General features: G+C 36.5%; 1 protein-coding gene across 1 annotated transcript in view; it reads left to right on the top strand.

Moving 5' to 3' along the window:
* The window catches only part of AGBL3 (AGBL carboxypeptidase 3), a 95,736-nt gene that overhangs the window by 76,112 nt on the left and 5,622 nt on the right, over positions 1–14,002 (top strand). The window contains 1 exon segment of the mRNA XM_079931956.1: positions 8,801–9,048. Coding sequence (XP_079788082.1) covers positions 8,801–9,048 — 248 coding nt within the window.

The following is a 14,002-nucleotide window of genomic DNA, read 5'->3' on the forward strand; positions in this document are numbered from 1 at the left end:
CTGCAGCAATGATGATCCTCTTGTGGCCTCAAAATACATCCGTCTTCTCACCTCCTTGCCTTTGCTCATTCTGTCTTCTCTGCCTGAAACATAATTCTCCCTCTTCAACTAGATAAGCTACTTCATCATTTAAGGAGTAGGTATCAAAGTGTAATAAGACTCATATACAGTTCATTACAATAAGAGTGAGATAGACTGAGTGATAATGATATGCACAAATTGCTCTGGTTGCTCAGAGAAGGGCATGTAATCCAGCCTGGAAATCTCAGGGAATGTTTTCCTGAAGGAACTGATCCTTAAATTATGATCATGATTATGATGGAGTCTTAAGTGATAAGTTAGGCAGTTAGCAGCAAGAGTAGAGTCACTTCCTTGAATTCTTAAAAGATTAATGTCAATGGTTTTGTGATCTTATTTATATGAAAATTCTTTCCTTACTTGAGATGAACTATGTCTGGGACTGAAGATAAGGCATTCAGAGCCTTTTGACTCCTGACGTCTCTCACCAATATTTATTCTCCCCTGTCTAAACAGAAGAAAACTCTATTCAATAGAAAAGACAGGTGCAACAGAGGAGCTGAGGGATTCTGCTCTTTGTCATCCATCAGTATTTTAAAATAATCCCAGCAGAACAAATCTAAACATTATTTGATATATTTTCATTCTGAATATAGCTAAGTAAAATTTATTTCTTTTTCTCAATACTTCTTCATATCTGAGTTCATCTGGTATTTTAACCTTCTGATACTATTCTCCTGTGGCTCAGTCACTCTCCTATAATCCTCCTTTGTTATATAATCTCCTTTCCATCTTTGTTCATGTTCTTTTAAAAATCTGATGTTTATCTGCTTCACAGAGGTCTCAATATACTAGCTGATGCCTGTGCTAGATACTGGGCTACATTGGAAAAAAATATAGTCTGTTCTCAAGAAGCAGAGAGAGTGACAAGTAGACAGTAGAAACATAACGGGATAAATGCTATTTACTGTGCTGTGATATTATACAGGAGTTGTTTGGGGATAAGGGAGTATCAGAGAAAGTTTCTCAGAAAAGGTAACTGTTACGGTTCCAGGGCCCAAATAAATAAATACTATTTTTTCTTTACCAAGTTTTGAATCTATTAAAAATTAAGACAAAAGAGTAGGGCAAAATACTAGCAAACTGAATCCAGCAACATATAAAAAGGATTATACACAGTAACCAAGTAGGATTTATCCCAGAAATGCAAGGTTGGTTTAACATATAAAAATTATCCACCTCCAAGAGTAATGAAAGTAAAAACAAAAATAAACAAGTGGAACCTAATTAAGCTTAAAAGCTTTTGCACAGCAAAGGAAACCATAAACAAAACGAAAAGAAAACCCACAGAATGGGAGAAAATATCTGCAAACAAAGCGACCAACAGGGATTAATCTCCAAAATATACAAACAGCTCATGCAGCTCAATATTAAAAAAACAAACAACCCAATCCAAAAATGGGCATAAGATCTAAACAGACATTTCTCCAAAGAAGACATACAGATGGCCAAAAGGCAAATGAAAAGATACTCAACATCACTAATTATTAGAGAGATACAAATCAAAACTTACAATGAGGTATCACCTCACACCGGTTAGAATGGCCATCATCAAAAAAATCTATAAACAATAAATGCTGGAGAGGGTGTTGAGAAAAGAGAACCCTCCTATACACTGTTGGTGGGAATGTAAATTGGTACAGCCACTATGGAGAACAGTAGGGAGGTTCCTTAAAAAACTAAAAAAAGCTACCATATGATCCAGCAATTCCACTCCTGGGCATATATCCAGAGAAAACCATAATTTGAAAGGATACATGCACCACAATGTTCATTGCAGCACTACTTACAATAGCCAGGACATGGAAGCAACCTAAATGTCCATCAGCAGAGGAATGGAAAAAGAAGATGTGGTACATATATGCAATGGAATATTACTGAGCCATTAAAAAGAATGAAATCATGCCATTTGCAGCAACAAAGATGGACCTAGAGATTGTCATACTGAGTGAATAAGTCAGACAGAGAAAAACAAATATCATGATATCACTTATACATGGAATCTTAAAAAATGGTACAAATGAACCTATTTACAAAACGGAAATAGGGTCACAGATGTAGAAAACAATCTTATGGTTACAAAGGGGGAAAGGTGGAGGAGGGGTAAATCGGGAGATTGGGATTGACATACACACACTACTATATATAAAATAGATAACCAACAAGGACCTATTGTATACCACAGGGAACTCTATTCAGTACTCTGTAATGACCTATATGAGAATAGAATCTATAAAAAGAGTGGATATATGCATAACTGATTCACTTTTGCTGTACAGCAGAAACTAACACAACATTGTAAATCAACTATACTCCAATAAAAATTAATTTAAAAAGAAATAAAATTAAACAACGTAATACACATTAATTGAAAAAAGAACAAAATGCACATGATCATCTCAGTACATGCAGGAATAATGTTTGGCAAAATCCAACATCCTTTCATGATTTAAAAAAAAATATGCAACAAAGTAGGAGTAGATGGATGTTCCTCAACCTGATAAAGGCTATCTATAAAAATCCCACAGCTAGGGCTTCCCTGGTGGCACAGTGGTTGAGAATCTGCCTGCCAATGCAGAGGACACGGGTTTGAGCCCTGGTCTGGGAAGATCCCACATGCCGCGGAGCGACTGGGCCCGTGAGCCACAACTACTGAGCCTGTGCGTCTGGAGCCTGTGCTCCGCAACAAGAGAGGCCACGACAGTGAGAGGCCCGCGCACCGCGATGAAGAGTGGCCCCCGCTCGCCGCAACTAGAGAAAGCCCTTGCACAGAAATGAAGACCCAACACAGCCAAAAGTAAATAAATAAATAAATTAAAAAAAAAATCCCACAGCTAATATCATAGTTGATGGTACAAGACAATGCTTTCCCCCTAAGATCAGGACCAAGACAATGGAGGTTTAGGCAGGGCAGTTTGGAAAGAAGAATAAATACAATGCATCCAGACTGGAAAGAAGTAAAATTACCTCTATTTGCAGAACACATGATCTTGTATGTAGAAAATCCTAAGGAACATACATACATACACACACACAACCTACCAGAGCTAATAATCAGTTCAGCAAGGTTGCAAGATAGAAAATCAACATGCAAAACTCAGTTGTAATGGGTAAATTGTATGGTATGTGAATTAGATCTCAATAAATCTGTTGTAAAAATCAATTGTATTTCTATATACTAGCAATGAACATTCTGAAAATGAAATTAAGAAAATTCCATTTACAAAGCATCAGAAAGAATAAAATACTTAGAAATAAATTTAACAAAAATAGTGTAATACTTGCACGCTGAAAAGCACAAAACACTGTTGAAATATATTAAAGAAGTTTTAAATAAATGGAAAGATTCCCCCACATTCAGGAATCAGAAGACTTGTTGAGATGGCAATACTCACCAAATTGATACGCAGATTCAATGCAATCCTATCAAAATCTCTGCCGAAACAGAAATTACAAGCTAAACCTAAAATGCATAGGAAATGTAAAGGACGAGAATAACCAAGGCAATTTTGAAAAAGAACAAAGTTCAAAGAGTCATACTTTCCAATTTCAAAACTTACCACCAAGCTGCAGTAATCGTAACAGTGTGGTACTGGCATAATGGCAGATACAGAGATCAATGAAATAGAATTGAGAATACAGAAATGAACCCTTATATTTTTTGTCAATTAAGTTTCAACAAAGGTACCAAGACAATTCAATGAAGAAAATAAGAGCATTTACAACAAATGGTACTGAGACAACTAGATATTCACATGCAAAAGAATGAAGTTGGACTCATTCCTTACACCAATTCATTAATTCAAAATGGGTGACAGACCTAAATGTAAGACCTGAAACTACTCTTAGAAGAAAAGATAGACATATAATGTAAGCATAGTAAGGGGACTACTAGCTTTAAGCTCCAACATGTAAAGGGCCGGATTTGGAGAGTAGACCTTTGTTAGGGAGAACGTTCTGGATAGTTTGCAATGCTTACTCTTCCCCCCTCCAGCCACAGCCAGCCCCTTCTAGCCGCCTTGTCTCATTGAAAGGTAGGGGGAAGAAAAGCTAAGAAATGCCTATTAAGGTCACAGCCCAGGGACACAGACCCACTAAAAGACTAAGATTTAATAAGATTATAGGATGTTCCCTTTCCCCATACCTTACCACCACACCAACATGACTCCAGTATAAGAACAATGATTTACAGGTAAAAGAGCTGCAAGCCAGACATGTATTCTATCTGATAAGTGGTGCATAGGGAACCCCAAAGACAACAGGATAGACAAAAACAAGGCTATTATAGGAATTCCTATAATGTATACACACACACACACACAAAACACATACCTAGCACATCATATTCAAACTTCAGAAAACCAAAGACAAAGACAAAAATCTTTGAATTTATCTTTCTCTGTCTGACTTATTTCACCTAGCCTAATGCTCTCAAGGTCCTGTTGTCCCAAATGGCAGGATTTCCTTCTTTCTCATGGCTGAATAATATTCCATTGTGTGTGTGTATGTGTGCGGGTGTGTGTGTGTATATATACACACACACACATACACACACTGTAACTTCTTTATCCATTCGACCACTGACTGACCCTTATGTTGTTTCTGTGTCTTGGCTATTGTAAATAATGCTCCAATAAATGGACAGACACCTCTTCAAGATCTTTTTTTTTTTTTTTTTCATTTCTTTGGATATATCCCCAGAAGTGGAATTGCTGGATCATAGTGTAGTTCTATTTTTAATTTTTTGAGCAACCTTCATAGACACATACAACTAGTTAAGGAGATAAATAACCAAAACAGAGCACAATGTACATTTAGAGAAAAGAATTTGGAATTGATCGTCATAAAGGAGATTGAATCTCACAAGTCCAGATGAGAGAAGCAAGAAGTACTTCTAAATCAATTGAAAGTTTTTTCACCTCTCAAAAAGACACCAATGCTCAAAAATAATAGCTGGTGGATTTGCTTGGGCATATGACATGAATGAACACTGATTATCAGATAATTCCCTTGACTGCTTGATGAAACTGAGTAAAATTACATTTCCTAACTCAGAGTTTGCCACTAAAATGCCCTGTGGGTTAACCAAAGGGGAAATTTTGATGACAGATATGTTGGACTCTTATAGTGTAAAGCTCATTTTGTCAGATCTTACCAACAATAATGTTTTCTACAGTTATCACATGATACATTGAATAAAAAAGAAAAAACATTTCCTCTGGCTATTAGGTACTTTACTTTGAAAAATGGGGTTTCAAAGAATCTTGATTTCTGTGAAGATTTTAATGAAACCACAGAAAACATCAAACCAAATATTGTCAATATGTTGTCCAAAGACAAACTAGACTTTGCTCATCTATCTGCATGGTTGGCTGACAATGAAAATATAAAATGTATATTTTGGCAAATTTCATTCAGTCTATTAACTTCTTACCAAAGAAAAAGATCTGATCTCTTAAATGTCTTGCACACCTTGTACTTAAAAAAGAGTGTGGGGGCTTCCCTGGTGGCTCAGTGGTTGAGAGTCCACCTGCCGAAGCAGGGGACACGGGTTCGTGCCCCGGCCTGGGAAGACCCCACATGCCGCGGAGCGGCTGGGCCCGTGAGCCATGGCTGTTGAGCCTGCGCGTCCAGAGCCTGTGCTCCGCAACGGGAGAGGCCACAACAGTGAGAGGCCCACATACCGCAAAAAAAAAAAAAAAAAAAAAAGAGTGTGATTTGCTATCCTGTGATAATGAGGCTTTCATAATGAAATTTTTTGGTCACGTTTTAGTTTCCTCAAAAAATGCAGAAGCACTTAATGAGATTTTCGACTTTACAGAAATGAAAGAGGCCAGTTTCCTTAGACCTGTGCCAATAAGGTGGCTATCATTGTTGCCAGCCATAGAAAAGACATTAAAATGTTAGTCTGCCATTAAATCACATTTTTTCAACATGTGGGACAAGAAGAATGGCTTTCTCTAATTTGCAAATAGTTTGAGATGGGAATAGAGGAAAGGGCTACAGTAAAACAATTTATATGCTGTTTCTCTAATTCTGTTTGATGATCTTTGAAGAGGTCATATGGAGCATAGAAAAGGATGAACTGCACCTCAGTTGTTTGGCATTATATGTAGGTTATGACAGAAACTCATACAGTGAAAAAAAATGACATTTAGGAGGAAATAAGACTGACTCAGAAGTCAAAAATATGTCACCAGAAAGGGCAGCCAAGTTAAACAGCACTAAAAACTGTAATTTATTTGAAATCCACCTTCAGTTTAAGTTCGAATTACCTCTGTGCTTTAAAAACCTATTCTCTGAGAAAGAAAAGTTTACTTACAGTGATATCCAGTGTGCTTCAGAGTATCTAAAAACAGTGGACATTTTAGACATGGCAAACACTACATGATGAATTTAAGGATGCAAAGGGCCAAATGCCCTAAAGCCACCCTACTAAATTAAGCCTGTAGATATAAAGTGGATGGACATTTTTGTACAGCTGGAAACTAATTCCTTACAAGTCTAGAAACCTGCTATTAATAAGTACGGTCATATTCCATGATCAAATTCCCTTGTTGACAGGATATCTAACTTGCTGTCATTGCATTGGCCTGCCACCAGGGGTCAGCATAATGTGGGGCTTCATAAGAGCAGACCTCAGAGGCCTTGACTTTGAATGTATTCAGTTTTACCACTACATAAAAGAAAAGAAGGATATCCTGAAGACTGCAGGCAGTTCAGAGAAGTATTACTGGAAGAGGACACACAAAGAGCAAAAATATCCTACTTTATCATGGGACATAAAGAAATGTCAGTTTTTATTAATTATAAGTAATGTCTGTTTACTTAGCCCCATTGTATTTACATTCAACTTTTTAAAGGTCTTATATTTATGTATCTTAAAAAGACATAATATGGCCTATAAAATGTAAATATCCTATAAAGAGTTAAAATCTGTATCAGAGGAAAAAACTATTTATAATGTTATATTATTCTCACACATACTATTTGTTTAATTGGTTCCACTATTAATAACTACTAATTGCCACTGTTAACTAGTCCTACTGTTTTTCTTAAATAATGGCATTTATGTAACAAAAAAGCAAATACAGAATAATATATAATTTTAAATAAATGCCTAATTTATATTTTATGTTAAAATAATCATGTGTGTATAAGTATTTATTACATATTGTACTAATTTTTTGGTCTGTTGTAGCTGTTCTTGAGTTGGCACTCTAAAAGTTAGTCACCCTACTACACATGTAGATGGCCTTCATAGAGCCTGACATGCAGAATTCAGTTCTGAAACGCCTGATAATTATTGGACAGGTATTTCTACTGTTTGCTCTTCTCTTGAAACAGTTTCATTTAAAAGCTTCCAGAGGAAGTATTCACTGATATATTTCATATGTCTGAATGAGATAATGTCAGATTAATTGAAGATAAACTCAAGCTAGCCATTAAATATATGAATGAGGTAATTGTGAAGAAAGTAAAAAAATTGTTTTGTTAACCTTAAAACCTAAGTTCAGAAATTTTATGGTATATTCTCTTTTTTAGCAAAAATACCTGGACAAGCCCCTTCTTGGCTTCTAAAAAGATATCTTGGCTTCTAAAAAGAGGTAGGAGAACTACACTTAATTTCTTCTACCAGGTTACCTTACTCCCTTTCCTCTGTCTTATAAGATTTTTATTTTGCATTAAAGTAACAGCTAAAAGTGACGTTTTAATAACAATTGCTAATTGTCTCCTTAGAGTCTACATAGTGTCTGTGGCTAGGTCAGTTTTATACACAGGAGTGCACATATGATGCATTTTGAATGGTTCTGAGATTTCAGTATCCCTAAAGTATCCCTAATGGATGCCTTAACATCTGCAGTTAGACAGTTATTTCTTCTAAGCAATTACCATTGCTGTATTTGAGTTTCTCTTTTTAAATAGAAATACTTCTGGCATAAGATAGTTACTTAGAATGAATACTATCAAATGTTTTACTATCTATAATAGCAATTGAAGCATTGGTCACGTAGGGATTATACTAGTACCTAAAAATTGGAAAAGGAATAGAAAGGGAAGTCAGGGATAACATAGATAAACTCTGTAGTTTTGTCTAAACCGGTAATTATTATACCACTAGCCCCCCTGGCAAGTTTCCCTATCTCTAGGAATAATGATATGAACAACCACCTGAACAGTGGATTTGTAAGTATTTGAGAATAGAATGAATTTGCACAACAGAGGAAACATGGTATGCCTGTTCTCCCTTCCTTGGCCTCTTTTCTAAGAACTTGGTTTCTGCTCAATAATGGTTCTGTTGAAATATGTAGGCTCTCTTGCCCCCAAAACCTAGAAAATTAGGTTAAGAAACCATCTTTGGCCATACCTGTACTTGGATCTAGAATTGATTAATTTAGACTTAACTTTTTAAAATATATTACTTATCTATGGAAAGAAATGAAATAATATATCAACATAAGAGAAGGTAATAAAGTAGTGGAGTTAGAAGATATGTATTCTAGACCTGCCCCTCCTTATTAGCTATGTTATCTTGAACAAATAGCTTAACCTCTCTGATTCCCTAACATTCCCTTACATTCCCTCTCTGATGTGATAACACTGGCCATCCTGCCTGTATCACAGGACTGGTGAGAGCCCCAAGTAAGATAATATCTGTAACAATACTTTGCATACTGTGAGATGTAAAATACAGATATAACATGGCATTACATTACTCTTGATTAGATAGTTCATTGTTGACATTGAAATCAGAGTACCTAATTTCTTTCAGCTCCCAAACTATGATTCAGAGGCTTAGCAAAGACCAACAAAGATATTTTTTAGAAACCGATGAGAGGCTGGTCCGGGAAACAATTCAGCCCAGAATCAATGATTTGTATGGAAACTGTGTCAAAGTGACATCCTTGAAGTGTCCTATGAGCAAACAAACTCCCATATGGACTGAGAAGACAAGGATACCAACAGAAGGTTTTTCTTTTTTGTTGTTGTTTAGGATTTTAATACTATATACAAAGGTGGCTTTCACTGTATCATCATTAATATTGATAAATCCTATGAAATTTGGATTATGGGAACTTTTTATAAACAGAGGACAGCCATTTTATTCCTGACTCTGTAAAGTATTTGTCTTATTTAATTTCTATATAAGTTGAATATAGAAGAAAACTGTTTGCTTAATATAGCCTTGAAAAATCAATTTAATTTCCTTATTCCCATCACTTCCTTGTTATTGATGCCCTTTCCATATCATAGAATAAAAAAGTAATGAGCTGATACACACAACATGGATGAATCTCAAAATCACTGTGCTGAGAAAAAGAAGCCAGACACAGAAAAGTAAATACTATATGAAATCACATTTATATGAAATGCAAGCTAATCTATAGAGACAAAAAGTAGATAAAGGTTTCCTAGAGTAGGAAGGGACAGAGTAGGGAGGAAGGAAAGAAAGGACTGTAAAGGAGCATCAGGAATCTTTCAGGGATGATCCTCTCTAGATCTTGTTTATGGTAATGGTTTCACAGGTATTTACAACTGTTGAAACTCCAGGGTGTTGGGCCAGACCAACTAGCTGGATTGAATTTTCATCCGCCAGATGGCAAAGATCGAGTGGAGGAGCAGCAATTCAGGTTAGACGTGTTGCTTTTTAAATGCCTTTTAGACACTGAAGTGGAGGTACTGAATAGGCAGTTAGATATATGAGTCCAGCATTCAGGGAAGAGATCTGGGCTGAAGATGCATTTGGGAATTTTCAGCCTATAGATAGTATTTTAAGGCATGGAGCTGGATGAGATTTAAGTGAGTGTAGATATAGAAGAGGGTTAAGGAGCAAGTCCTTGGGAACTCTAACACGGATGGATCAGGAAAAGAGTAAGAACCCAACAAAAGAAGACTAAGAAGCCCCCTCTGGGGTAGGAGGAAAAGCAAGAGAATGTGTTGTCCTGGAAGCTAAGTGAGAAAGTGTATCAAAGAGAAGGGAATAAGCAGCCAAGTCTAATGCTTCTGATTAAGTCAAGTGGATTTACTATTGGATTTTACAACATGGAGGTTTTATTTGGGATCTTGATCAGAGAAATTTCAGTAGAATGATAGAGGTGCAAGTCTAATTAAAGTGTATTTTAAAATAGGAGCAGAGAAATTGGAGACAGGTAGTATTTACAGAATTTTGCTGCAACAGGGAGATTTGTTTTTCAGTTTTTCCCACTGCTGCCACCACACTGCTTAATTTAAAATTTGTTTCTCATCTTTCCCATCTTCCCTGAGCTGAGATTCTCATGGCTTTTTTATTATATTATCTCTAAACATGTCCTGATGAATCTTGATGACATATGAATAAAAATTCTACAATCTTCTTTTTTACTGAAGTAAATCATTTCAGAGAGTTATCTTTTGTTATTTTTTGCTGTTGTCCCTTTCTTTATAATATATACATTTAGGGCTATAAATTTTCCTTCACCTCCTCACCTGTATAATTCTCCACCTACTACAATCTAGCTTCTCACCATAACAATGATATTATTTCCAAAGTCATCAGCTCCTATCATACTTGACTTCTCTACTGTTGGTTAATTCCAGAGCCTTAAAACTCTCTCCCTTCATTCACTTAGCAATTCCAACGGACGTATCTGTGGAACTTCTCTCTCTTTTAGTCCTGTTTCTCTGCCCATTCATGTTTGGTGTCCTACATGGGCTTCATTCACTTCCTCTGCCTGAATTTTAAGTGGGCTATTCCCCAGTATTCCATCCTTTGGTCTCTCCTCTTCTCACCACATACTTTATTTCTGAGCGCTCTCATCTATACCTGTAGCTTCAACAAACAACTGCTGATCATGATCATATTTTTTTAATCATCAATATAGGCATCTCTTCAGAATTCCATACTGTGCCTACTGGAATTATCCTTGTTTTTCCTCACAGATATTTCTAATACAACTTGCCCACTGCAGATCTCTTTCTCCTGCTGCATTCCATTTCTCAATCAATAATACTGCTGTCCTCCTGTTATCTAAATAATAGCCCAAGACATATCCTAATCTTCTCCATCTCTTTGGTATCCAACAATGAGAAGCTCTATCAATCTGCCCTCAAAGATTCTCTTGACTCTGCATTTCTTCGTCATACTGCTGCTCCTTTAGTTCAGACTCCCTTTCTGCCTCCCTTGAATTACTGCATTAGCCTCCTAACTTGTCTCTCTGCCTCAACTCTCACTTTTCTTCAACCTGTCATCCTCCTGGTTGCCGGCGTGATCTTTCAAAAATGCACATCTAATTATATCACTTCCATGTATAGTTTTCAATGGCCTCCTAACAATTCCATTTTTAAAACATTAAGCATCTACCAGTCACAAATTATTCCTGTCTCAGGAAATCTCCCAAAAGTACTATTATTACAAGATCTCTAGTTTTGAACCACTTATTCACAGCTACCTGATTTCTAGTCGTTCTAAACCATACTTGTGATTTCCTGAATGTGCCATGTTAGTCCCACTATCTAGATTACTACCCTTTTTTTTTTTTTACTTAGCTGACATAGCTATGCATCAAGACTCAGATTAATTAGGAATTAGGAATATTTCCTTTTCCAGCTCTAAGTATGGCTAGAAGTCCCTCTTCAGCAGTCCTTTAGTAGGTACCTTGCCTTATCCCTATAGATAAATATTCTAATTGATGCTTTACTTCTCTCTCTCTAGTCCCAACTGTTGGCATATTAAAGGAAGGACTATATTTTTCATACCTATTTACCAAACCAAACATAATGCCGGATACATAATAATGATTCAGTGAGTATTTGCTGAATGGCCTAGGAATGGCTTCTCAAGAGACTGTAGGTAAATTCAGTTTATTTGCCAGCACTGCCAGATATTGTAATCATACATACCCTCAATCATTGTCTTTCAAGACTAGCTTAATTCAGTGGGTGCTTTAGTCATCTGTTTCCTTTCTTTTTAGTAATGGATAATTCCTTTTTTAAAAGCATTATTGTGGATATTTCAAGCATAAACAAAAGTAGAATAAAATAATGAACCACTGGTGCCCGTCACCCACCCTTAATAGTTATCAGCATCCTGCTATTCTTGTTTCATCTATATTCCCACTGCTTTTTTTTTTTGCTAAAGTAGTTAAAGCAAAGTCAGCAAATCATATTGTTTTGCCCATAAATAGTTCAGTGTATATCTCTAACTAGATAAAGCATAATGTATTTCTTGCTTTTATTCTAAGTGTATTCTACTTTTTCTTATGCTGTCTACATATCAATTTAGGCATCATAATGATAAGTAACACTGCTACATCCTTTAAAATGTCTACCTATTTTCCTTCAGGCTTTACTTAGGGTTCTTTTTTCCCCCTCTCTCTACCTCTGTATATTGAATTATTTTTAATTGTGTTAAAATACACATGACATAAAATTTACCATCTTAACCATTTTTAAGTGTCAAGTTCAGCAGTGTTAAGTACATTCACACTGTTGTGCAAATCTCCAGAACTCTTTTTGTCTTGCAAAACTGAAACGCCATACCCATTAAACAACAACTGCCCGTTCCTCCCTCCTCCCAGCCCCTGGCAACTATCCTGCTTTGACTGACTATTCTCGGGATCCCATATAAGTGGAATCAAATATTTGGAAGACAAATACAGTATTTGTCTTTTTGTGACTAGCTTATTTCACTTAACATAATGTCCTCAAGTTTCATCTATGTTGTAGCAGGTGTCAGAATTTCCTTCCTTTTTAAGGCTGAATGACATTCCATTGTACATACACCACATTTTGCTTATCCATTCATCCATCGATGGGCACTTGGGTTGCTTCCACCTTTTGGCTATTGTGAATAATGCTACTATGAACATGGATGTACAAATAACTCTTCAAGACGTTGCTATCAGTTCTTCGGGGAATATACCCAGAAGTGGAATTGCTGGATCATATGGTAATTCTATTTTCAATTTTTTAAGGAACCACCATACTGTTCTCCACATTGACTACACCATTTTACATTCCAACCAACACTGCACAAGGGTTTTAATCTCCCCACATCCTTGCCTACACTTATTATTTTCTGTTTTTTGACAATGGCCATCCTAATGGGTATGGGATGGAATAAACACTTTTAAAATGAACTTTATTTTTTAAAACAGTTTTCTACACATTTTAATGTTATTATACTCTTATTATCACAATTAACAAAATAATTCCTTCATATCATCTAATAAAGAAGGAATTTCTAACATGCTCTTACCATAGTTTTCACTGTATCTCCATCCTTCTGTTTCCTCAAACAGAAGCTTTGGAGCCACCGCTGATTTCACTCTTCTTTTCTCACCCCACATCTAAGTCATTAGAAAATCCCAAAATATATTCAGGATACTTCCCTCCCCCCCTCACTTCTCACCGTTCCGGCAGCTGCCACCACCCTGGTCCAAGCTACCATCCTCTCTCCTAAATTATTTCAGTAGCCTTCTAAGAGATCTCTCTGCCTGTTTACCCTTACCCCTGTTCAATCTGTTCTCAACTCATCAACCAGCATGATCCTCTTAGAGCAAATCTCAGATGTGACACTCCTCAAAGCCTTCCAGTGGCTCCCTGTTTCACACTCAGTAAAAATCAAAATCCTTATAATGGCCTGTGAGGCCTTATGTGAACTAAGTCCAAGTTACCTATCTGAGCTCATATTACCTTATATCTTTCCCTTTGTTCATTCTGCTTTAGTCACTTGTCCCACCTTGGTGTTCCTTGAACACACTAACATGCTCCTAGCTCAGGGCCTTTGCACTTACTATTCCCCCTTGCCTAGAACGCTCTTCCCTCTGATTGACTGCTTGACTGCTTGTCTCGTTCCTTAACTCCTTTGACGTGGAAGCTTTACAGGGAGGCCTTCTCTGAACACCTTTTTAAGAACAGAAGTCGGCCCCTCCCCAAAGAATTC

This window comes from Stenella coeruleoalba, assembly GCF_951394435.1.
Source record: "Stenella coeruleoalba genome assembly, chromosome: 9".
NCBI classification, from domain to species: domain Eukaryota; kingdom Metazoa; phylum Chordata; class Mammalia; order Artiodactyla; family Delphinidae; genus Stenella; species Stenella coeruleoalba.